The sequence below is a fragment of the Rhamphochromis sp. 'chilingali' genome, assembly GCF_963969265.1.
Source record: "Rhamphochromis sp. 'chilingali' genome assembly, chromosome: 20".
NCBI classification, from domain to species: domain Eukaryota; kingdom Metazoa; phylum Chordata; class Actinopteri; order Cichliformes; family Cichlidae; genus Rhamphochromis; species Rhamphochromis sp. 'chilingali'.
Genome location: NC_137947.1, coordinates 8115224 through 8140734, shown reverse-complemented (window position 1 = coordinate 8140734; position 25511 = coordinate 8115224). Strand labels below are relative to the sequence as shown.

Genomic DNA, 25511 nt, shown 5'->3' with positions numbered 1-25511 from the left:
GGCTTTTCCTATAATTCCTGGTGGGCTGTTCTCTAGTCAAAATGCCCGGGCTGATTTTTTTTTTGTCCCAGTCCAGTCCTGCGTGTTCATCAAAGTCAATCACTGAAAGAAAAAAAAAAGTTCACCGTCTCTTTGAATTTGCAGTGATGGTCATTGCTACTCCCCTCCAGTTGGAGGCGCTGTTGGACCAAGAAACAGCGGTGGTTTTCAATGGAACGAGAGGACAGAGAGACCGTGTTTGACGCTTTTATAAGCTGTAAAAACGTGATGTGTGAGTGTGTGTGCTGTGTGTATATTTCTGTGGAGAGGGGAAAGAGTATAAAAAGACTGGGTCCCGCTGTATTACTCAGGCTGCACTACAGCGTCTATTCACAGGCGCGATCCCACTACTGAGCGGCACGGGGGCTTTGACCTGCTCCGTTTCCGACCTGGGCCGGTGCACCCCTCCTTAGGCGACCTGGTGGTCCCGAGCTCCCCCAGGAGCACCATATCGATACCGAACTTAGTGCGGACACCCGATCGGCATAGTCCGCTGCAGCTCAGAGCTCCTGAGCTCAAACGATCCGCCAGCCTCAGCCTCCCGGTAGCTTGGATTACAGGCGCGCGCCACCGCACCCGGCAAGAGGCGCCCTCGTTTACGCAGACTTTAAGGTTTACACACCTGACGTCATCAGGAAACTGCTGCAGATAGCAGCCAACAGCAGCCGTAAAGGTGCTGCTCAACACACAGTCAACACACAGTTAGGGGAGACCGGGGATAGTTGTAACGTGGGTCAGTTGTAACACTTCCAATTTCTCCAATCAGGGCTAAGTTTCAAATGATGCGACTCATCCTGTGCATGCCCAATTCAGCTCTGCTATCACATGTGAAAAATCAGCACATTTTGTCAAACACAGACAATTTAACACGAAAAAAAGTAATTTGTATGCCAAAAAGTAAGTTTTTCTACTTTATTTCAATTTCTAATAGCATTATCTGCTTTGCAGTTAAACTCATCAAACTTAAATTGTGTTATTTGTATGTCTATGGGGATATATTCTGTGTAGGTCTTTAGTGCTAATGTTTTAGCCGTTGGCTGTAATGTTAGCTAGTTCATGGCTATAGGAGTCTGGGTCAGTTGTAACAGCAACAGTCTGGGTTAGTTGTAACAATGCAAATGTTACAAGTTGCCACACTATTACTTTAACTTATATTAAACAAGTTGGGGCAACGACATCAGCAGAGAGAGGTTCACTGGTCGCATTTGTATATGTGGTTAATGCCATTGGCAACACAATTCCTCCACTGTTTGTGTTCCCACACATACATTATGCAGACCACTGTGTCAGAGATGGACCAGTAGGAAGTACTGGTAGTGGAAATAAATCAGGATGGGTGCAAGAAACAGATTTCCTCATCTTTCTGAAGCACTTTGCAAACCACACCAAGGTAAGCCATGATAAAAAGTAATGGAATTGCGATGCTGGTGAACAACTACATTTTTTCAGCTTCATTGTTATGTTCAAAATTGGTGCAAGAGTTGTAGGTTATAATGCCCACTGAGCCAATGAGGCCAAACTCAAGGAAGACCAATCAAAATTAATGAAATATTCAGTTGCAGAAAATTCCAGAATTTGTCTTTTTTGGGGGGTTGGAATATGTTCAAAAGCTAGATTTCTGCATTCTGTCACACACACACACAGCTACATAAATGGCTCTAAGTGCATTCATGTGTTGAATAAACAAAGATTACATGTTAATATTTTGTTAGTACCCTTATTTCATTGTGTTACATTTCACCCCGGGATATGTTACAACTAACCCAGACTATGGGGTTAATTGTAACATTTCACTCTTTGTGTTTGAGACCATACCATGCAATGGGTAATTGTGCTGCAGAGAAAATAGCTGCACTATTTAATAGCAGAGACATGTAAATACTTTGCATTACATTTTGAATCCACTACCTTAAAAGAGCTTCAATTTACAGACAGAAATGTCAAAAATGTTACAACTATCCCCGGTCTCCCCTACTCATTTAAAATGTCTAGGTTTTAATAAATACAACCGAATCTTACAACCAAAGTGGTCATCTCATGTAAAAATATATAAAAATTCATTATTGTATATAGTAAATATTAAGTCTAATATATGCCCTAATAAGCTATAGTACTTTTTCCTTTGGGAAGGTACCATGTGTGCAGTCTGCAATTCTGTTGCGGAAAGATGTTGAATCTATTTATTTACTGTAGAAAAATAATTGGTTTCTGTGCATTTGTTTTACCCTGGCAATAAATTAAAGTCGATTACGTTGATTAAGCATCATTAGGCGGAGGGTGGGGGGCGGTTCCCTATTTTTGCTGGGAGTTGGCAACTCTGCTAGTTAGGTATATGTAATTATTGATTAGGTTGTTTGATATTTCCGGTAAGTACTGTTTAAAATACCAGAATAGGGAGGATGGTGTAGGTTTAAGTTTATTAGATTGATACATATATACCAACAGGACAGCACACATCACTGTCACAACAGCATTTGTTTTCATTCAGAGGCTTTATGGCTTTTCCTATAATTCCTGGTGGGCTGTTCTCTAGTCAAAATGCCCGGGCTGATTTTTTTTTTGTCCCAGTCCAGTCCTGCGTGTTCATCAAAGTCAATCACTGAAAGAAAAAAAAAAGTTCACCGTCTCTTTGAATTTGCAGTGATGGTCATTGCTACTCCCCTCCAGTTGGAGGCGCTGTTGGACCAAGAAACAGCGGTGGTTTTCAATGGAACGAGAGGACAGAGAGACCGTGTTTGACGCTTTTATAAGCTGTAAAAACGTGATGTGTGAGTGTGTGTGCTGTGTGTATATTTCTGTGGAGAGGGGAAAGAGTATAAAAAGACTGGGTCCCGCTGTATTACTCAGGCTGCACTACAGCGTCTATTCACAGGCGCGATCCCACTACTGAGCGGCACGGGGGCTTTGACCTGCTCCGTTTCCGACCTGGGCCGGTGCACCCCTCCTTAGGCGACCTGGTGGTCCCGAGCTCCCCCAGGAGCACCATATCGATACCGAACTTAGTGCGGACACCCGATCGGCATAGTCCGCTGCAGCTCAGAGCTCCTGAGCTCAAACGATCCGCCAGCCTCAGCCTCCCGGTAGCTTGGATTACAGGCGCGCGCCACCGCACCCGGCAAGAGGCGCCCTCGTTTACGCAGACTTTAAGGTTTACACACCTGACGTCATCAGGAAACTGCTGCAGATAGCAGCCAACAGCAGCCGTAAAGGTGCTGCTCAACACACAGTCAACACACAGTTAGGGGAGACCGGGGATAGTTGTAACGTGGGTCAGTTGTAACACTTCCAATTTCTCCAATCAGGGCTAAGTTTCAAATGATGCGACTCATCCTGTGCATGCCCAATTCAGCTCTGCTATCACATGTGAAAAATCAGCACATTTTGTCAAACACAGACAATTTAACACGAAAAAAAGTAATTTGTATGCCAAAAAGTAAGTTTTTCTACTTTATTTCAATTTCTAATAGCATTATCTGCTTTGCAGTTAAACTCATCAAACTTAAATTGTGTTATTTGTATGTCTATGGGGATATATTCTGTGTAGGTCTTTAGTGCTAATGTTTTAGCCGTTGGCTGTAATGTTAGCTAGTTCATGGCTATAGGAGTCTGGGTCAGTTGTAACAGCAACAGTCTGGGTTAGTTGTAACAATGCAAATGTTACAAGTTGCCACACTATTACTTTAACTTATATTAAACAAGTTGGGGCAACGACATCAGCAGAGAGAGGTTCACTGGTCGCATTTGTATATGTGGTTAATGCCATTGGCAACACAATTCCTCCACTGTTTGTGTTCCCACACATACATTATGCAGACCACTGTGTCAGAGATGGACCAGTAGGAAGTACTGGTAGTGGAAATAAATCAGGATGGGTGCAAGAAACAGATTTCCTCATCTTTCTGAAGCACTTTGCAAACCACACCAAGGTAAGCCATGATAAAAAGTAATGGAATTGCGATGCTGGTGAACAACTACATTTTTTCAGCTTCATTGTTATGTTCAAAATTGGTGCAAGAGTTGTAGGTTATAATGCCCACTGAGCCAATGAGGCCAAACTCAAGGAAGACCAATCAAAATTAATGAAATATTCAGTTGCAGAAAATTCCAGAATTTGTCTTTTTTGGGGGGTTGGAATATGTTCAAAAGCTAGATTTCTGCATTCTGTCACACACACACACAGCTACATAAATGGCTCTAAGTGCATTCATGTGTTGAATAAACAAAGATTACATGTTAATATTTTGTTAGTACCCTTATTTCATTGTGTTACATTTCACCCCGGGATATGTTACAACTAACCCAGACTATGGGGTTAATTGTAACATTTCACTCTTTGTGTTTGAGACCATACCATGCAATGGGTAATTGTGCTGCAGAGAAAATAGCTGCACTATTTAATAGCAGAGACATGTAAATACTTTGCATTACATTTTGAATCCACTACCTTAAAAGAGCTTCAATTTACAGACAGAAATGTCAAAAATGTTACAACTATCCCCGGTCTCCCCTACTCATTTAAAATGTCTAGGTTTTAATAAATACAACCGAATCTTACAACCAAAGTGGTCATCTCATGTAAAAATATATAAAAATTCATTATTGTATATAGTAAATATTAAGTCTAATATATGCCCTAATAAGCTATAGTACTTTTTCCTTTGGGAAGGTACCATGTGTGCAGTCTGCAATTCTGTTGCGGAAAGATGTTGAATCTATTTATTTACTGTAGAAAAATAATTGGTTTCTGTGCATTTGTTTTACCCTGGCAATAAATTAAAGTCGATTACGTTGATTAAGCATCATTAGGCGGAGGGTGGGGGGCGGTTCCCTATTTTTGCTGGGAGTTGGCAACTCTGCTAGTTAGGTATATGTAATTATTGATTAGGTTGTTTGATATTTCCGGTAAGTACTGTTTAAAATACCAGAATAGGGAGGATGGTGTAGGTTTAAGTTTATTAGATTGATACATATATACCAACAGGACAGCACACATCACTGTCACAACAGCATTTGTTTTCATTCAGAGGCTTTATGGCTTTTCCTATAATTCCTGGTGGGCTGTTCTCTAGTCAAAATGCCCGGGCTGATTTTTTTTTTGTCCCAGTCCAGTCCTGCGTGTTCATCAAAGTCAATCACTGAAAGAAAAAAAAAAGTTCACCGTCTCTTTGAATTTGCAGTGATGGTCATTGCTACTCCCCTCCAGTTGGAGGCGCTGTTGGACCAAGAAACAGCGGTGGTTTTCAATGGAACGAGAGGACAGAGAGACCGTGTTTGACGCTTTTATAAGCTGTAAAAACGTGATGTGTGAGTGTGTATATTTCTGTGGAGAGGGGAAAGAGTATAAAAAGACTGGGTCCCGCTGTATTACTCAGGCTGCACTACAGCGTCTATTCACAGGCGCGATCCCACTACTGAGCGGCACGGGGGCTTTGACCTGCTCCGTTTCCGACCTGGGCCGGTGCACCCCTCCTTAGGCGACCTGGTGGTCCCGAGCTCCCCCAGGAGCACCATATCGATACCGAACTTAGTGCGGACACCCGATCGGCATAGTCCGCTGCAGCTCAGAGCTCCTGAGCTCAAACGATCCGCCAGCCTCAGCCTCCCGGTAGCTTGGATTACAGGCGCGCGCCACCGCACCCGGCAAGAGGCGCCCTCGTTTACGCAGACTTTAAGGTTTACACACCTGACGTCATCAGGAAACTGCTGCAGATAGCAGCCAACAGCAGCCGTAAAGGTGCTGCTCAACACACAGTCAACACACAGTTAGGGGAGACCGGGGATAGTTGTAACGTGGGTCAGTTGTAACACTTCCAATTTCTCCAATCAGGGCTAAGTTTCAAATGATGCGACTCATCCTGTGCATGCCCAATTCAGCTCTGCTATCACATGTGAAAAATCAGCACATTTTGTCAAACACAGACAATTTAACACGAAAAAAAGTAATTTGTATGCCAAAAAGTAAGTTTTTCTACTTTATTTCAATTTCTAATAGCATTATCTGCTTTGCAGTTAAACTCATCAAACTTAAATTGTGTTATTTGTATGTCTATGGGGATATATTCTGTGTAGGTCTTTAGTGCTAATGTTTTAGCCGTTGGCTGTAATGTTAGCTAGTTCATGGCTATAGGAGTCTGGGTCAGTTGTAACAGCAACAGTCTGGGTTAGTTGTAACAATGCAAATGTTACAAGTTGCCACACTATTACTTTAACTTATATTAAACAAGTTGGGGCAACGACATCAGCAGAGAGAGGTTCACTGGTCGCATTTGTATATGTGGTTAATGCCATTGGCAACACAATTCCTCCACTGTTTGTGTTCCCACACATACATTATGCAGACCACTGTGTCAGAGATGGACCAGTAGGAAGTACTGGTAGTGGAAATAAATCAGGATGGGTGCAAGAAACAGATTTCCTCATCTTTCTGAAGCACTTTGCAAACCACACCAAGGTAAGCCATGATAAAAAGTAATGGAATTGCGATGCTGGTGAACAACTACATTTTTTCAGCTTCATTGTTATGTTCAAAATTGGTGCAAGAGTTGTAGGTTATAATGCCCACTGAGCCAATGAGGCCAAACTCAAGGAAGACCAATCAAAATTAATGAAATATTCAGTTGCAGAAAATTCCAGAATTTGTCTTTTTTGGGGGGTTGGAATATGTTCAAAAGCTAGATTTCTGCATTCTGTCACACACACACACAGCTACATAAATGGCTCTAAGTGCATTCATGTGTTGAATAAACAAAGATTACATGTTAATATTTTGTTAGTACCCTTATTTCATTGTGTTACATTTCACCCCGGGATATGTTACAACTAACCCAGACTATGGGGTTAATTGTAACATTTCACTCTTTGTGTTTGAGACCATACCATGCAATGGGTAATTGTGCTGCAGAGAAAATAGCTGCACTATTTAATAGCAGAGACATGTAAATACTTTGCATTACATTTTGAATCCACTACCTTAAAAGAGCTTCAATTTACAGACAGAAATGTCAAAAATGTTACAACTATCCCCGGTCTCCCCTACTCATTTAAAATGTCTAGGTTTTAATAAATACAACCGAATCTTACAACCAAAGTGGTCATCTCATGTAAAAATATATAAAAATTCATTATTGTATATAGTAAATATTAAGTCTAATATATGCCCTAATAAGCTATAGTACTTTTTCCTTTGGGAAGGTACCATGTGTGCAGTCTGCAATTCTGTTGCGGAAAGATGTTGAATCTATTTATTTACTGTAGAAAAATAATTGGTTTCTGTGCATTTGTTTTACCCTGGCAATAAATTAAAGTCGATTACGTTGATTAAGCATCATTAGGCGGAGGGTGGGGGGCGGTTCCCTATTTTTGCTGGGAGTTGGCAACTCTGCTAGTTAGGTATATGTAATTATTGATTAGGTTGTTTGATATTTCCGGTAAGTACTGTTTAAAATACCAGAATAGGGAGGATGGTGTAGGTTTAAGTTTATTAGATTGATACATATATACCAACAGGACAGCACACATCACTGTCACAACAGCATTTGTTTTCATTCAGAGGCTTTATGGCTTTTCCTGTAATTCCTGGTGGGCTGTTCTCTAGTCAAAATGCCCGGGCTGATTTTTTTTTTGTCCCAGTCCAGTCCTGCGTGTTCATCAAAGTCAATCACTGAAAGAAAAAAAAAAGTTCACCGTCTCTTTGAATTTGCAGTGATGGTCATTGCTACTCCCCTCCAGTTGGAGGCGCTGTTGGACCAAGAAACAGCGGTGGTTTTCAATGGAACGAGAGGACAGAGAGACCGTGTTTGACGCTTTTATAAGCTGTAAAAACGTGATGTGTGAGTGTGTGTGCTGTGTGTATATTTCTGTGGAGAGGGGAAAGAGTATAAAAAGACTGGGTCCCGCTGTATTACTCAGGCTGCACTACAGCGTCTATTCACAGGCGCGATCCCACTACTGAGCGGCACGGGGGCTTTGACCTGCTCCGTTTCCGACCTGGGCCGGTGCACCCCTCCTTAGGCGACCTGGTGGTCCCGAGCTCCCCCAGGAGCACCATATCGATACCGAACTTAGTGCGGACACCCGATCGGCATAGTCCGCTGCAGCTCAGAGCTCCTGAGCTCAAACGATCCGCCAGCCTCAGCCTCCCGGTAGCTTGGATTACAGGCGCGCGCCACCGCACCCGGCAAGAGGCGCCCTCGTTTACGCAGACTTTAAGGTTTACACACCTGACGTCATCAGGAAACTGCTGCAGATAGCAGCCAACAGCAGCCGTAAAGGTGCTGCTCAACACACAGTCAACACACAGTTAGGGGAGACCGGGGATAGTTGTAACGTGGGTCAGTTGTAACACTTCCAATTTCTCCAATCAGGGCTAAGTTTCAAATGATGCGACTCATCCTGTGCATGCCCAATTCAGCTCTGCTATCACATGTGAAAAATCAGCACATTTTGTCAAACACAGACAATTTAACACGAAAAAAAGTAATTTGTATGCCAAAAAGTAAGTTTTTCTACTTTATTTCAATTTCTAATAGCATTATCTGCTTTGCAGTTAAACTCATCAAACTTAAATTGTGTTATTTGTATGTCTATGGGGATATATTCTGTGTAGGTCTTTAGTGCTAATGTTTTAGCCGTTGGCTGTAATGTTAGCTAGTTCATGGCTATAGGAGTCTGGGTCAGTTGTAACAGCAACAGTCTGGGTTAGTTGTAACAATGCAAATGTTACAAGTTGCCACACTATTACTTTAACTTATATTAAACAAGTTGGGGCAACGACATCAGCAGAGAGAGGTTCACTGGTCGCATTTGTATATGTGGTTAATGCCATTGGCAACACAATTCCTCCACTGTTTGTGTTCCCACACATACATTATGCAGACCACTGTGTCAGAGATGGACCAGTAGGAAGTACTGGTAGTGGAAATAAATCAGGATGGGTGCAAGAAACAGATTTCCTCATCTTTCTGAAGCACTTTGCAAACCACACCAAGGTAAGCCATGATAAAAAGTAATGGAATTGCGATGCTGGTGAACAACTACATTTTTTCAGCTTCATTGTTATGTTCAAAATTGGTGCAAGAGTTGTAGGTTATAATGCCCACTGAGCCAATGAGGCCAAACTCAAGGAAGACCAATCAAAATTAATGAAATATTCAGTTGCAGAAAATTCCAGAATTTGTCTTTTTTGGGGGGTTGGAATATGTTCAAAAGCTAGATTTCTGCATTCTGTCACACACACACACAGCTACATAAATGGCTCTAAGTGCATTCATGTGTTGAATAAACAAAGATTACATGTTAATATTTTGTTAGTACCCTTATTTCATTGTGTTACATTTCACCCCGGGATATGTTACAACTAACCCAGACTATGGGGTTAATTGTAACATTTCACTCTTTGTGTTTGAGACCATACCATGCAATGGGTAATTGTGCTGCAGAGAAAATAGCTGCACTATTTAATAGCAGAGACATGTAAATACTTTGCATTACATTTTGAATCCACTACCTTAAAAGAGCTTCAATTTACAGACAGAAATGTCAAAAATGTTACAACTATCCCCGGTCTCCCCTACTCATTTAAAATGTCTAGGTTTTAATAAATACAACCGAATCTTACAACCAAAGTGGTCATCTCATGTAAAAATATATAAAAATTCATTATTGTATATAGTAAATATTAAGTCTAATATATGCCCTAATAAGCTATAGTACTTTTTCCTTTGGGAAGGTACCATGTGTGCAGTCTGCAATTCTGTTGCGGAAAGATGTTGAATCTATTTATTTACTGTAGAAAAATAATTGGTTTCTGTGCATTTGTTTTACCCTGGCAATAAATTAAAGTCGATTACGTTGATTAAGCATCATTAGGCGGAGGGTGGGGGGCGGTTCCCTATTTTTGCTGGGAGTTGGCAACTCTGCTAGTTAGGTATATGTAATTATTGATTAGGTTGTTTGATATTTCCGGTAAGTACTGTTTAAAATACCAGAATAGGGAGGATGGTGTAGGTTTAAGTTTATTAGATTGATACATATATACCAACAGGACAGCACACATCACTGTCACAACAGCATTTGTTTTCATTCAGAGGCTTTATGGCTTTTCCTGTAATTCCTGGTGGGCTGTTCTCTAGTCAAAATGCCCGGGCTGATTTTTTTTTTTGTCCCAGTCCAGTCCTGCGTGTTCATCAAAGTCAATCACTGAAAGAAAAAAAAAAGTTCACCGTCTCTTTGAATTTGCAGTGATGGTCATTGCTACTCCCCTCCAGTTGGAGGCGCTGTTGGACCAAGAAACAGCGGTGGTTTTCAATGGAACGAGAGGACAGAGAGACCGTGTTTGACGCTTTTATAAGCTGTAAAAACGTGATGTGTGAGTGTGTGTGCTGTGTGTATATTTCTGTGGAGAGGGGAAAGAGTATAAAAAGACTGGGTCCCGCTGTATTACTCAGGCTGCACTACAGCGTCTATTCACAGGCGCGATCCCACTACTGAGCGGCACGGGGGCTTTGACCTGCTCCGTTTCCGACCTGGGCCGGTGCACCCCTCCTTAGGCGACCTGGTGGTCCCGAGCTCCCCCAGGAGCACCATATCGATACCGAACTTAGTGCGGACACCCGATCGGCATAGTCCGCTGCAGCTCAGAGCTCCTGAGCTCAAACGATCCGCCAGCCTCAGCCTCCCGGTAGCTTGGATTACAGGCGCGCGCCACCGCACCCGGCAAGAGGCGCCCTCGTTTACGCAGACTTTAAGGTTTACACACCTGACGTCATCAGGAAACTGCTGCAGATAGCAGCCAACAGCAGCCGTAAAGGTGCTGCTCAACACACAGTCAACACACAGTTACTCATTTAAAATGTCTAGGTTTTAATAAATAAAACCGAATCTTACAACCAAAGTGGTCATCTCATGTAAAAATATATAAAAATTCATTATTGTATATAGTAAATATTAAGTCTAATATATGCCCTAATAAGCTATAGTACTTTTTCCTTTGGGAAGGTACCATGTGTGCAGTCTGCAATTCTGTTGCGGAAAGATGTTGAATCTATTTATTTACTGTAGAAAAATAATTGGTTTCTGTGCATTTGTTTTACCCTGGCAATAAATTAAAGTCGATTACGTTGATTAAGCATCATTAGGCGGAGGGTGGGGGGCGGTTCCCTATTTTTGCTGGGAGTTGGCAACTCTGCTAGTTAGGTATATGTAATTATTGATTAGGTTGTTTGATATTTCCGGTAAGTACTGTTTAAAATACCAGAATAGGGAGGATGGTGTAGGTTTAAGTTTATTAGATTGATACATATATACCAACAGGACAGCGTACATCACTGTCACAACAGCATTTGTTTTCATTCAGAGGCTTTATGGCTTTTCCTATAATTCCTGGTGGGCTGTTCTCTAGTCAAAATGCCCGGGCTGATTTTTTTTTTGTCCCAGTCCAGTCCTGCGTGTTCATCAAAGTCAATCACTGAAAGAAAAAAAAAAAGTTCACCGTCTCTTTGAATTTGCAGTGATGGTCATTGCTACTCCCCTCCAGTTGGAGGCGCTGTTGGACCAAGAAACAGCGGTGGTTTTCAATGGAACGAGAGGACAGAGAGACCGTGTTTGACGCTTTTATAAGCTGTAAAAACGTGATGTGTGCTGTGTGTATATTTCTGTGGAGAGGGGAAAGAGTATAAAAAGACTGGGTCCCGCTGTATTACTCAGGCTGCACTACAGCGTCTATTCACAGGCGCGATCCCACTACTGAGCGGCACGGGGGCTTTGACCTGCTCCGTTTCCGACCTGGGCCGGTGCACCCCTCCTTAGGCGACCTGGTGGTCCCGAGCTCCCCCAGGAGCACCATATCGATACCGAACTTAGTGCGGACACCCGATCGGCATAGTCCGCTGCAGCTCAGAGCTCCTGAGCTCAAACGATCCGCCAGCCTCAGCCTCCCGGTAGCTTGGATTACAGGCGCGCGCCACCGCACCCGGCGAGAAACAGAAGTGCTCCTCGGGCTTTTATCTTTCACAAAAGTGACGTCACGAATAACACAGCGCTATCAAGCGGTGAAAACCGGGTACTGTTATAAAAGGTCTGCACACCGTTTCCTTTGGTTCTTTTAATTCCTCTTTAGGAACGTTAGTAAGTCGTTCCCTGAAAAAACAAAAGGTTCCCCGGATAGCCAATTAGAAGGATTCATTGAATGTGAAAGACTCCAGGAAATATTATTTCTTTTTTCTTTCTAAATTTCCAGCACTAATAAAACCCCATTGTTTATTCCACATATCTATGTACATGAGCAAATGTCTATGTACTCTGTAATAGGCCAATACTCTGTAATAGGCCAATAAATCATAGTAATTTACTTGGTATTGACATAACTTTTTCCATATAATGTAACCTTCTTTATAAAGTAAAATAAGCTCAAGCCTAGCCTATGAACTGGAAACTGGACTGATTATTTAACACATCTTGATAACTTGGATTAACTCACCAGTAGATAACCACCAGTAAATATGACAGCATTCGGAAACTTTTTTTTTTTATTGTTTAGATTTTAATATATTTCCTCTTCTTTGCTTACAGTCCGCTACATGAATAATAGTCAGTGATACAAATAAAAGAAGGTCACTTGCATTACAAGCATTGGGTTGTCATGCCATCATTTTATTTATGATGAAATGTCTCATAAATACACTCACCAGTCACTCAGTAATGAAAATATCATCACCTAATCACATGGCAGAATCTCAGAGTATTTAGGCATATAAATACTGGATCTGATAGGAAAGCAACACTAACTCAAATAATAACTCATCACAACCAAGGTTTGCAGAAGAACATCCATGAATGCACATTATGTCAAACCTTAAACCAGATAGGCTACAGCAGCAGAAGACCACACCGGGTCCCACTCCTGTCAGCCAAGAACAAGAAACTAAGACACTGCAAAATCTGCCAGATTTGGACAACAAGGGCTTGGAAAAATGTTGCTTGGTCTAATGAGTCGATTTCTGCTAAGACATTTGAATTGTAGGGTTAGAACTTGGTGTAAACAACATGAAAGCATGGGCGGATTGTGGAAGAGACTGTGTCAGCAAGTTCCCTTAAAAGGTTTGTGCTCAAAGCTAAATCTGTGTTACAGAAACTCAGCCTTTGTGTTTTTCATTATAGGAACAAAAAAATTCTGTAGCCTGCTATTTTTAACAGCTACTTTTATAGGTAATCTTAATTTTTTGTTATTATTGTTTATTTTATTTGCGATATTTAACTATATTTATATTAGCTATATTAACTTTAAAGATTTGAAACCTCTGTTCACGTCATATGTTTTGCTACTGAACATTTAAAATATATTTCTTCTGACCGTGCAGTTAAAACAAACTAAACAATAAGTGATTTCATATCTTTACAAAATAACATATTATATTTAGCTATAGACCACATGTTGTGACTTCCTTCTGATAAAGGGTGAACATGCTGTACTAAAGCACAATTGTGGAAAACTTAAGGTTTCAATTCAAAGAATTAGTTTGGCCTCAAACAAAGCTGAAGAAGTCAAAGAATAATACTAATACAAACACAATACATTACAGCAAACAATAATATCACGCACAATCATGCCTCCACTGTATGTTACTGATAGAGATACATATATATGTATTCCATCTCACTGCCCAATAGACTGCCTGTAGGCTTCATATAAGTCTATTGGGCGGTGAGATGGAACTCGTCTCACTCAAATGCCGCCAGATCAAAAAGTATACATCTGGTAGACATTGAGGAAGACATTGTTAGAAAAAAGACAAATTTTTATATGATTCAGTGGTAAAATGATGGCTGAAGTAACATTTTTCTGGCTCTCTTTTCCCATTCACCTGAATGAGGAGCTATTAGTGAGGACACATTAAATAATTCAAACATGACAGAAATAAAATGAGGAAGCAATTTGGTGCCAGAATATGTGTCTCTACAACAAACTGTAGGGAAGGTACACACCACGGAAGAAAAATAATATTAATAATAAAGAATTTAGCCAAACGTAACATACACCTGACAGTTAGCTTTGCAACAGTCCCACCAATTATTAGGCAAGAGTAAACACAGTGAGACAGTTACTGATGTCACAGCTGCACAACAACTAAACATACTCTATAAAAGCTGGCATTACAATAAAATGGTCCCAAGTCTAGCAACACTTGGACAACATGAAAGGTTTAATATATTCAGATTTCATAATTTCGGAATTTCCGCAGCAGATTAGATGGAGAGTCACCAGCCCAGCGGAAGCGTCGATGGCAGAAATCACCTGCAGCAATGATAAGAAAAAGTCACTTCACTTCCCTTTATGCAGTTCAGTACTTTTTAAACAGCTACTGTTTACTCTAGAAGAAATTCACATGAGGAACAGTTCAGATCCTTCACTGAGTACTCAAGCCTGTTGTGTACTCGGCTTGAGTATCCGGTAAGCTGTACTGATGCTCGTGGAGGAAAGTCTATAATCATAGCTGTGTTTCAGCTATAGTAATACTGACTTGCAAGTGTTTATCTCAGAGGTTATGACTGACTTCTAACTCTAAAAATTAGTTTCAGAACAAAGTCCTTACAGTGCTCTTTAGCAGCAAATATTTGAAACATTTTGTGGCAGTATTATAAAGGAAAAAGGAATCCACAGCGAGCTTCTGTAGAATCTCAGGAAAACTGCATCAGTCCTCAGGGCTACAGGAAAGTGTCAGCCCTGAACACTGAAGCTAAAAACTAGCTAAGAGGAAACTACTAACATGGTCTCACAGCCAAGTTGTGAATAATTGCTGAACCTGAAATTATAACCAAAATAAAATGAAATCAGTGCTTTAAAGTGGTAGCTTTGAAGTGCAAAGTGCAAAACCTCACAAAACATTGGGTGGGCGTGCAGCCCCTCTTTAATATGAGCACTAAAGAGCTCCTACTTTTATATTCCATCAGCTTAATATAAGAGCAGAGAAGCTCTTGAGCAGCTGTTCTGAATATCCATTGCCTCTCTGCAATGAAATTAGATTGAAAATACACCAAATCATGTCTATCATACTGGTATCAATTAAACTTTTCTCATGTCTGACTTTCAAAAATAAGGATCCTATGGCACTGACCACTTCCTTACTTGTATTTTGTGTGTTGTTATGTATTGCTCTCCAGCAACATCTTGCTTTAAAGAATTGGAATAAATTTCAGTTACCCGAGTATGCCGTGCTTTCACACGAAGATTTCCCCGTTTCCTGCTGCTCACAGTGAAAGCTCTCTGCTTGTGACGTGATGGGGTCTTCTGGTTTGGAGCCCTCCAACATTGGTTCCTTCTTATTTCTCACAGCCCAGTGCATTGACTGTAAACAAATTAGCAGGCTTTTTAAGTGTCAATGGTTGCACAGTGTTTTTAAGAATCTAAAGAGAGGACATTACGTACAGTTTTCACTGAGTCGTTCAAGGCCTGCCAGTCATGGAATGGGATCGTAACTCCGCTTCTTTTCCAAAGATCATAGTTTTTCCTTTTGGTTTCATCGCATAAAACCTCTTTGGCTTCCTGCAGCTTCTGGAAATCTGCCACTTTCACAACAGAAAAAACGGTTTTAATATAAAATTTAGAATTTAATAAAGCAATTTACTGTATACAGCTGTAAGCATCCGCTCTATTAGCATTATTTGCTTTGAAGTTAAGACATCAGAAACAGACATTAACTATGTAAGAAAAGTGTGAATGAAGAGGTAATGAAGGGGTAATAGCACACTTTGTAATACTTTATTGCTTCGGGCTATGAAAAAAAGGTTATATGAAATATGACTCACACACAGTTAGTGGTGTGTGTGCATTACCTGCTCTTGGGCTGTCGAGGTGTTTGTCTGGATGACATGCCAAGGCTCGAATCTTGTATTCATTGAGAATCTGTTCAGTCTGCAAGAGAACAAAACAAAACAAACCTCATAGTCTGATGTGATCTAATCAATAAGATCTATGTTATCTTGACCGTGTTATTGACTATTTGAGACCCTCAGCTCTGCCAGTCTATGAGTGTTGCTGATTGCTGAGTAATATATTGAGTGAAAATTGGCGATCACAAGACCACGGTGGATATGTGTGTTGATGTTGATAATCAAAGATTTGTTTTAGTAAGATACATTAAAAAATCACACTGATTGCATATCTAATCTAGTTATACACAAATGAATTTAAATGCTGGCTGGCAGACACTGGATGACGCACGACTAGTTTCACATCAACAGGTCTCTGTTGGTTCAGCCTAATCTGAGGCACACATACATTTTTATTTTCACATTTTTTGACTCAGCAGCGTATAGGCTATTGACCCAAATAATTACTGACTTATAGATCGAGACTATATCCGTTCAGCAACCCAGGAAATAGTCTGAGCCTTAAACCCACTGACGAGAACTTACCGATGACAGTTCATCACATCCCAGTAACCCGTAGTAATCCTCCAAATCCTCAGGTTTACAGCTCAAAACAGCCTCCATAAAAATCTGTCGGAGAAGCACGTATGGCTTCTTTTAACGGACCACAAATGCTGCTGAACGTGATCACAGCTGATCAGTTAAAGGGTTGCCAAAGGGTCCCCCCTCTCACTCACTTACTATAACCAACTAGCTAACTACTAACTGTTAGCAAAGTTTGTCTTAGTATGGTTTTGTCAGCTAGCGTTAGATTTCAGGGATTATTAAACTGTTAAAATTGTCAAGGGAGATCTCTCCTGAGTTGTTGGGAGAGCCCAGCTGCCCCTTTTTACCGTATGACGTACGATGCATTCAAGGGTCTTGATAATGGTCCTGCTTACTAGAAAATTCATTTATTCATCTGGCTAAGAAACAAAGGCAATGGTAGCTTTAGGAAATTAAAAATGTTATATTTTTATGTAGTAAAACTAAATTTCTTTCACATACTTAAGGCTTGTGTGGCAACGAAAAAAGAAAATGACAGATTTGTAACTGGGGCATTAATTAAGCTTTCAACGGCTGCACGTCAATATAAAATCGTTTATATTTACGCGAAACACATCACCGAAAGGCTTGAAAGATTCGTGAGGGCTAACCTATGATTAGAAATCATCCGACAGCACTTGAAGGCAACAATATTTGTTATGGTATAATGTCAGCGACGTAGAGGGGGGCGTTTCGCTCGTGACTACTGGTGGAGAACGAGTCACGTGTGCTATGCAAATGAGCCAGCTGTCCGAGAGGAAGGCTCCTGCTCAGCGGCTCTGCGGGCTGAAGATGGCGGACGGAGAGAACAGTCTCAAAACGGCCCTTTCGGGCGCCTCCGATACGGGGGAACCTCCGGCTAAGATTTCGAAAATCAGTCCAGGAACTAACTATGGACTAAAAGCCGTCGAAGCGGACCAGTTCTCGTGCGTCTCCGCGGCAACTGAGAGCTGGGAGGCGGCGTTGAATTGTGCGCAGCCCGCGGAGAAGGAAGCTAAGCCGGTGATGGCGGTAGAACAGGCCCCGGCAGCGCTAGGCGGAGACAACAATGGACTGGAAGTATTGCTCTCCGACCCTCACAAGCCAGTTGGGAAACTGGACGACACCACTGTCTTTGGCGCAACCGAGGACAGTCCAGGTATAAAAAGAGAAAAACTTTGAGTATTTAAGTGACTTACAGTGAGAAAAATTCTCTTTGCCAACTTAACCGGTGAGCTAACTGGCTCCATGTGAAACAGTTAACTTTGCTAATGTTAAATACAGTAATGCTGTGTGGGTGTCGAGAACTGTGTACTCCTGAAAACGGGAACTTTTCCACTAAATTATATTTCGCTAAACGGAAGTAGAACTCTATCAGTGATCCTGCCAGCACAAATTTGTCCATTTAACTTTTTCATAACCACGCAAAACTTTGAGAGCAACTTAGCGTTTGTTAGCCGGTTGAAAGTTGACTTTGAGAGACTGCGTTCACCGATTTACTTTTGTAACGGGTCGTAGCAGTTATTAAAGAGAGTCGCGACTTATATCTAGTCTTATTTAGTTAATTTTCTCCATGTCTGTACTTAGATTTTCTTGGGCACGATGATCTTCCCTCTAACGGTTTGGCTGTCACTCCGGAGCACATCACTGAAGACGATGACAGGTCCTCACATGCAAGCTCCAGCGACTGGACTCCTCAACCGCAAATAGGTAACTAAGATAATCAGATCATTAATAAACTACAATATCTTAGATTACGCCACTTATAATATGTATTTAGTGCGTGTGTATGTATATATTTAAACCACATAATAATTGTTTGCATTGTACAAGTATGTGTGTACAATTTTTGAAATCCAGCCATACTGAGATGTTATGTTCTTGCTCGCAGGTTCCTACAGTTTCATCCAGCAGCACATTAGAGAGACAGATCCAAGGGCCATCCTGAGGGATTTGCTGCCCGAGACTGTACTCCCACCAGATTTAGATGACATGACATTGTGGCAGATCATCATCAACATCTCAGAGCCTCCAAAAAGAAAGAAGCGGAAAGATATTAATACCTTAGAAGATGTAGTCAGGCTACTACATGAAAGTAAAAGGATACTAGTGCTGACTGGTGCTGGGGTATGCATTTTTTACTTTATCATGTAGCTCTACTGTGTAAATTCGATTTTCAGTACTAGTGTTCATTGCATTTCCTTATTATTTTTATTTTATTTGTTGTAGGTTTCAGTTTCATGTGGAATACCAGACTTCCGCTCCAGAGATGGAATTTATGCACGGCTTGCTGTAGATTTTCCAGATCTTCCAGATCCTCAAGCTATGTTTGACATTGAGTACTTCAGACGGGACCCTAGACCGTTTTTTAAGTTTGCTAAGGTTGGTTTTACATGAACAATAGAATAACAATTTGAATGCTCTCTAACAAAGAATTATTAATCTTAATCCAAACCATAAATCTCTTCATGTAGACCATTGCAAGGTCTACATGACTAGTGGATTGTGCACTTTCATTCTGTGAAAGGGTCATTTTGAAAGGGAAACTACTTAAATGTAAGCCGCTTATGAGTTCCTGTTAAATTTTGTAATGTTGTTTAATATGGTGCCCCACACCCCCATGTTTACACCAACTTTTAAATGGAGAATCAGAACCTGTTTTTTAAGTTAACTTAAAACATAACATAATGTTCAGTTAAATTTGACCCATTTTGACATTTGGCAACAGTTAAGAAAAAAAAAACCATATACAGGGAGTGCAGAATTTTTAGGCAAGTTGTATTTTTGAGGAATAATTTTATTATTGAACAACAACCATGTTCTCAATGAACCCAAAAAACTCATTAATATCAAAGCTGAATGTTTTTGGAAGTAGTTTTTAGTTTGTTTTTAGTTTTAGCTATTTTAGGGGGATATCTGTGTGTGCAGGTGACTATTACTGTGCATAATTATTAGGCAATTTAACAAAAAACAAATATATACCCATTTCAATTATTTATTTTCACCAGTGAAACCAATATAACATCTCCACATTCACAAATATACATTTCTGACATTCAAAAACAAAACAAAAACAAATCAGCGACCAATATAGCCACCTTTCTTTGCAAGGACACTCAAAAGCCTGCCATCCATGGATTCTGTCAGTGTTTTGATCTGTTCACCATCAACATTGCGTGCAGCAGCAACCACAGCCTCCCAGACACTGTTCAGAGAGGTGTACTGTTTTCCCTCCTTGTAAATCTCACATTTGATGATGGACCACAGGTTCTCAATGGGGTTCAGATCAGGTGAACAAGGAGGCTATGTCATTAGTTTTTCTTCTTTTATACCCTTTCTTGCCAGCCACGCTGTGGAGTACTTGGACGCGTGTGATGGAGCATTGTCCTGCATGAAAATCATGTTTTTCTTGAAGGATGCAGACTTCTTCCTGTACCACTGCTTGAAGAAGGTGTCTTCCAGAAACTGGCAGTAGGACTGGGAGTTGAGCTTGACTCCATCCTCAACCCGAAAAGGCCCCACAAGCTCATCTTTGATGATACCAGCCCAAACCAGTACTCCACCTCCACCTTGCTGGCGTCTGAGTCGGACTGGAGCTCTCTGCCCTTTACCAATCCAGCCACGGGCCCATCCATCTGGCCCATCAAGACTCACTCTCATTTCATCAGTCCATAAAACCTTAGAAAAACCAGTCTTGAGATATTTCTTGGCCCAGTCTTGACGTTTCAGCTTGTGTGTCTTGTTCAGTGGTGGTCGTCTTTCAGCCTTTCTTACCTTGGCCATGTCTCTGAGTATTGCACACCTTGTGCTTTTGGGCACTCCAGTGATGTTGCAGCTCTGAAATATGGCCAAACTGGTGGCAAGTGGCATCTTGGCAGCTGCACGCTTGACTTTTCTCAGTTCATGGGCAGTTATTTTGCGCCTTGGTTTTTCCACACGCTTCTTGCGACCCTGTTGACTATTTTGAATGAAACGCTTGATTGTTCGATGATCACGCTTCAGAAGCTTTGCAATTTTGAGACTGCTGCATCCCTCTGCAAGATATCTCACTATTTTTGACTTTTCTGAGCCTGTCAAGTCCTTCTTTTGACCCATTTTGCCAAAGGAAAGGACGTTGCCTAATAATTATGCACACCTGATATAGGGTGTTGATGTCATTAGACCACACCCCTTCTCATTACAGAGATGCACATCACCTAATATGCTTAATTGGTAGTAGGCTTTCGAGCCTATACAGCTTGGAGTAAGACAACATGCATGAAGAGGATGATGTGGACAAAATACTCATTTGCCTAATAATTCTGCACTCCCTGTATGTCTTTTAGCTTGAAATTGTTTAATTTTCCTAAAGTAACTTAAAATTTTATCACAAGAACTGTTTGTGTTCCCACCAGATTTGATCAGGCCCCTGCAGGGACGGGAAATTTAAAGGATCGTGGGGAATTCTCCAAACAGTGAAATAGTAAAAGAACACAGGAGTGATCAAATAAGATCCACAAAATAACAGAGGCTATACAGAAGTCAGAGGGTCCCTTATCATAGACACAATATCTGTAATAGGGTGGGAAGGTGGTCCATATACAGTAGTATATTGTGGTACAGTGGGTAGCACTGTTGCCTCACAGCAATACTTTTCCTGGTTGAAAAAATTGCTTAAAGTTCAATAGCTGTGTGGGTGTGTCTTGTAAACTTACACAGCATTTAATGTTTTTATCTTCTCTCTTAAGCACATTGTGTTTACATATTAATAAATGTGCTACATGAATAAAATTGCAATTAAGTACTCCGAATAAAGTACTGTATGTATTTGCTAATAGAGATTAAAACAGATCTCATAAGATGGGTTGGGTCATAACATTACAAAAGGACCTGAGCTGCCATTTCAGTGAGTGTGAGAAACTGATGTGGAAGTCCCACACATGCCAGGTTTCCTAGCACTGCTTTGAATGCACAGACTAGTTTGCATTAAGCATTTTGTATATATATTGTGTTCTAAGTCAGTTAATACTGCACTCTGAAAAAGGTTTAAAAAAAGGTTTTAAAGATTGATCACTGATTTATTATTATCAAATATATTCAAACCATGCTATGAGGCATGAAATATAAACAGTTATTAAGTGTTTAAATATGGTCCAGAAAAGCCATGGTGGGGGCATATGACTATAGCAATGTTTGCATTTTCTTCACAAGTACTGAATGCATAATTTTATATTACAGGAGATCTACCCTGGGCAGTTTGAACCTTCTCCCTGTCATAGATTTATATCTATGCTAGATAAGCAAAGAAAGCTGCTGCGCAATTATACGCAAAACATTGATACACTGGAACAAGTGGCTGGGGTTCAGCGGATTATCCAGTGTCACGGTGAGTGGTGCATGTGATTGATCCCTCTTGCTTATTTCGTTATTTGTTTTTTTTATAGTTCTTCCCCAGTAATTCAATGTCAATTATATTTTAGGGTCATTTGCAACTGCATCCTGTCTCGTCTGTAAGCACAAAGTGGACTGTGAGGCTATAAGGGAAGACATCTTTAACCAGGTATGTGTTCACTGCAATCTAATCCAGGATACCACTTTTTTGCAGACACTGTTGGATGTTGCACCATCACCAAGGCCAATAATGCAGATACAGATTGCATGTAGAAACATCGTGTGAAAAACCTCTTTAATAAGTATAAGGATTTATCTGTATATATTTGCTGTTAGGGGTCTCAAATATCTACGTAATTACTTGTAAACAAGGGAAACCACATGGACATCAAAAGCTGATAATACCCTTTTTAGTTTTACCTCCCAAACAACCCATAACATAGCTGACTGTTTAAAATATTCCAGAAAGATTGCCTTGTTATTGCTGTGAGTGATTGCCCACCCCATAAAATTTGGATGGTGTTTAGTGGCGCTGTAGTAAATAAATAATACATTAAATTCATCCATCAGGTTGTCCCTCATTGTCCACGGTGTCCAGATATCCCTCTGGCAATCATGAAACCAGACATTGTCTTCTTTGGAGAGAACCTTCCAGAAATGTTTCACAGAGCCATGAAACAGGATAAAGATGAGGTGGATCTCTTGATTGTCATTGGCTCTTCGCTTAAAGTCCGACCGGTTGCCCTCATCCCAAGTATGTTTTATCGAAACGGATTCACTTTTAGTGTCTGTAACATTAAACATACTAACCGATATGTTTCTGTATGCTTTGCATGTCATTCAAACACCGAATATTTGTTTTTCCTCTCTATCCAGACTCCATTCCTCATGAAGTGCCTCAGGTCCTGATCAATCGGGAGCAGCTGCCTCATCTGAACTTTGACGTGGAGCTACTCGGGGACTGTGACGTCATTATCAACGAGCTCTGTCATCGATTGGGTGGAGACTTTGAGCAGCTCTGCTACAACACTGTAAGATTAACTGAGATCACAGAGAAACCCCCTCGGTTACCAGAACAGCCACCAAGCGAGGCCTTGTCTGCTTCGAGTGATGCGACTCAGGAGGAGCAGAAGCGGCACACTACAGACTCTGTAAATATGCCTTCGGAGGAGACAGAAAGTCTGAATGTCACAGAGACTGCTGATAATAATGTTACACCTCTAGAGCCTTGTCCAAATGCTCAGTGTCCAACGGAGAGCACTGAATCTCCAGAGAAAGCAGCAGAAGGTGCGCCAAAAGAGGAGGCACCCGAACGAAAGAGTCAAACCTCCAACCTTGAATTTCGTAGACGTTGCTGGATGAGTCGAGTTAACAGAACTCCAATCAGCAAACGCCTTGAGGGTAAGATTTAGACCACGGTAAACAAGCAAAGCTGCTTTAATGTAACAAATAAATTGATTTTGGATGTGTGACAAAATCGTGCAAAGACATGTTGTGTGTCCCTTTGCTCAGCAGTTTGTTTTTTTTTTCTCCCTCCATACAACTGTCATAAACAATGAACAGATCCCAGATAGGTGTGCAAAGCTCACTGATCCTCTTTTGTTTTCCACAGCAGGCCAATACCTGTTTCAACCACCAAATCACTATATCTTCCACGGGGCAGAGGTTTATTCTGACTCTGAAGATGAGACGTCGAGCTCCTGCGGGAGTGACAGCGAGGACTCTGAATGCTGTGCTGAAGGGGAGGAAGACGACAGCGAGCCGGAGGATGCCGACGTAGTACCAGCAGTGGATGGAGAAACATGCCTCAAAGACATAGTACAGCACACTGTAGCCACTGAGGCCACGTCAAGTGTGCAGACAGACAATAATTCTGAAAAGACTGAGAGTACCACACACCTTTAAATGTAAATTACCCAGTCAACAAAGCACTAATTGTCTTTTTATAGATATATATAAATATATACATATAAGTTTCATATATTTTTGACTCTTCATCCTTAATATTCAGGGTTTCCTCCAGAAATGTTGTTAGACCCAGTGGTCAAAGGAGATTTATTCTGTTTGGTAGCAAATAATCCAGTCTTTCTCGCTTTTCAAACCATAAGTAGGTAGTAAATAATAGGCTGTATGAGTGGAAGAGCATTAAATTAGACGAAAAAGTCTTGGCTGTTAGCTACACAAATCAAAAAAAGAGTATTAGTTTATCACAGTTCACCTGTTCATTTTTTACTTTCAGGATTCCCTGTTATAACTCTTCTGAGTGTGTGTATTTTTGGGCTAACAAACTGAACAGCTGTAGCTGCTCTTTCATAGATTGAAAGTAAATGTAAATACATTCAAACATGTTTAGTGTTCAGCGGGCCTCTGGGCTGTCAGTATTCTGGTGGAAACCCTGCTCTCGTTTTTCATAAAGTTGAAGTTGTGTGGCAACTTTGTGTGAATATGCAGCAGGTTTTTTTTCCCTCTTCTTTCTTTCTCTGCCCTGTTTGGTCACATGCACATGTGTCTGAAACTACATACTGTATACTACTTACTAAATAGAGTACTGTGGGGGTTTTTTTTCTTATGTTTACTTTCCATGTTCTTTTCTGATTTTGCATTCACATTTTCAGAAATTGAATTATTACTTTAATTTAGATTAAGCTTTAATTTCTACATTGCAGTGACTACAGGCAAATGTTCCAAATGTTATTTTCGGTCCATACAACGACATCACCTGTGGTCTAATAATACTTTTTAGAGCTGGTTCATGCTACCATTAGAAACATCAGTTTGTAAGCCAGCAGCTGATAAATGGTGGGTACTATGAGTTTCAGACACATACATAAATCTTCTGATGGTTTACTTGAACGCACTAACTGCAATATAGAAAGTTCAGTTCTGCCTTTTCATAAGGGTCATTGGTGGAAAAGTGACAGTACTCTTTAATTTTAGACCAAAGAACACTTTATCAACACTCTCCTTCATTGTCATAAGCTTTGTATGTTTAATCTGTCATTTAAAATTTGGGAAAAAATATATAACTATCGACAAGGTGTTCCTTCTGACATGTGGCAGCTACTTTTTATGGTCAAGCCTCTTATTTTTATACTCTGATGTGAGACATACTCATCAAAGGGTAGATGATGGTTTTTATCTGTACAAAGGTATACTGAGTTGTAATAATAAGCCTTAGGAATATATTCACATTGAAAATGGCACTTTTTGTCCTCCTTATAAACCTGGTTTTGTTGCCTGTGTCACTTTTCATTGAGCATTAAGGAGTCTGCTGCCTGCAAAGTGTTGGTATATAGACATAATTGAGCCACTGTGTTGGATACATGTCTACACCAACATAATTCACATGCCATTGACAAGGTAATGTTTTGTTTACGTTTTAAGAAGGAACATTTTTACATCATTCTAGTTGTTATTTCTCATGGAGTTCTCAGTAAAAAATATAGGAAAGAAAATTTTTCTGACCTCTCATTTCTATTATTGCAAACGCATCTGATTGGTGTCAATATCAGTATCGTCAGACATTAACACAGCGCCACCTAGTGTTTCATCCGGCTAGTTCCTGAGTCACGTGAGCTCTTGAAGTTTGGTGAGACGGTGGGGTCCAATTTCAACATCAAATTTGGTGGACCGCATCGGGGGCTTGCGCATGCGTATTATGGTACCTAGTTTTA

The 25511-nt window shown here is 40.7% G+C and overlaps 2 protein-coding genes across 2 annotated transcripts; one reads left to right on the top strand and one right to left on the bottom strand.

The window, feature by feature from the left end:
* Nucleotides 1-12578: 12578 nt before the first annotated feature.
* dnajc12 (DnaJ (Hsp40) homolog, subfamily C, member 12) lies at nucleotides 12579-17061 on the bottom strand. The gene is made up of 5 exons (XM_080868918.1): nucleotides 16450-17061; nucleotides 15868-15946; nucleotides 15461-15600; nucleotides 15236-15380; nucleotides 12579-14329 (listed from the first exon to the last, which is right to left on the bottom strand). The coding sequence occupies exons 1-5, from the start codon at nucleotides 16525-16527 to the stop codon at nucleotides 14247-14249; spliced, it is 525 nt and encodes a 174-aa protein (XP_080725044.1). The 5' UTR covers nucleotides 16528-17061; the 3' UTR covers nucleotides 12579-14246.
* Nucleotides 17062-17205: 144 nt separating this feature from the next.
* sirt1 (sirtuin 1) lies at nucleotides 17206-25296 on the top strand. The gene is made up of 9 exons (XM_080868917.1): nucleotides 17206-17626; nucleotides 18055-18177; nucleotides 18359-18594; nucleotides 18697-18849; nucleotides 21685-21832; nucleotides 21927-22006; nucleotides 22408-22591; nucleotides 22714-23238; nucleotides 23450-25296. Exons 1-9 carry the CDS (start codon nucleotides 17221-17223, stop codon nucleotides 23740-23742), a joined length of 2148 nt encoding a protein of 715 aa, XP_080725043.1. The 5' UTR covers nucleotides 17206-17220; the 3' UTR covers nucleotides 23743-25296.
* The last annotated feature ends 215 nt before the right edge of the window (nucleotides 25297-25511 follow it).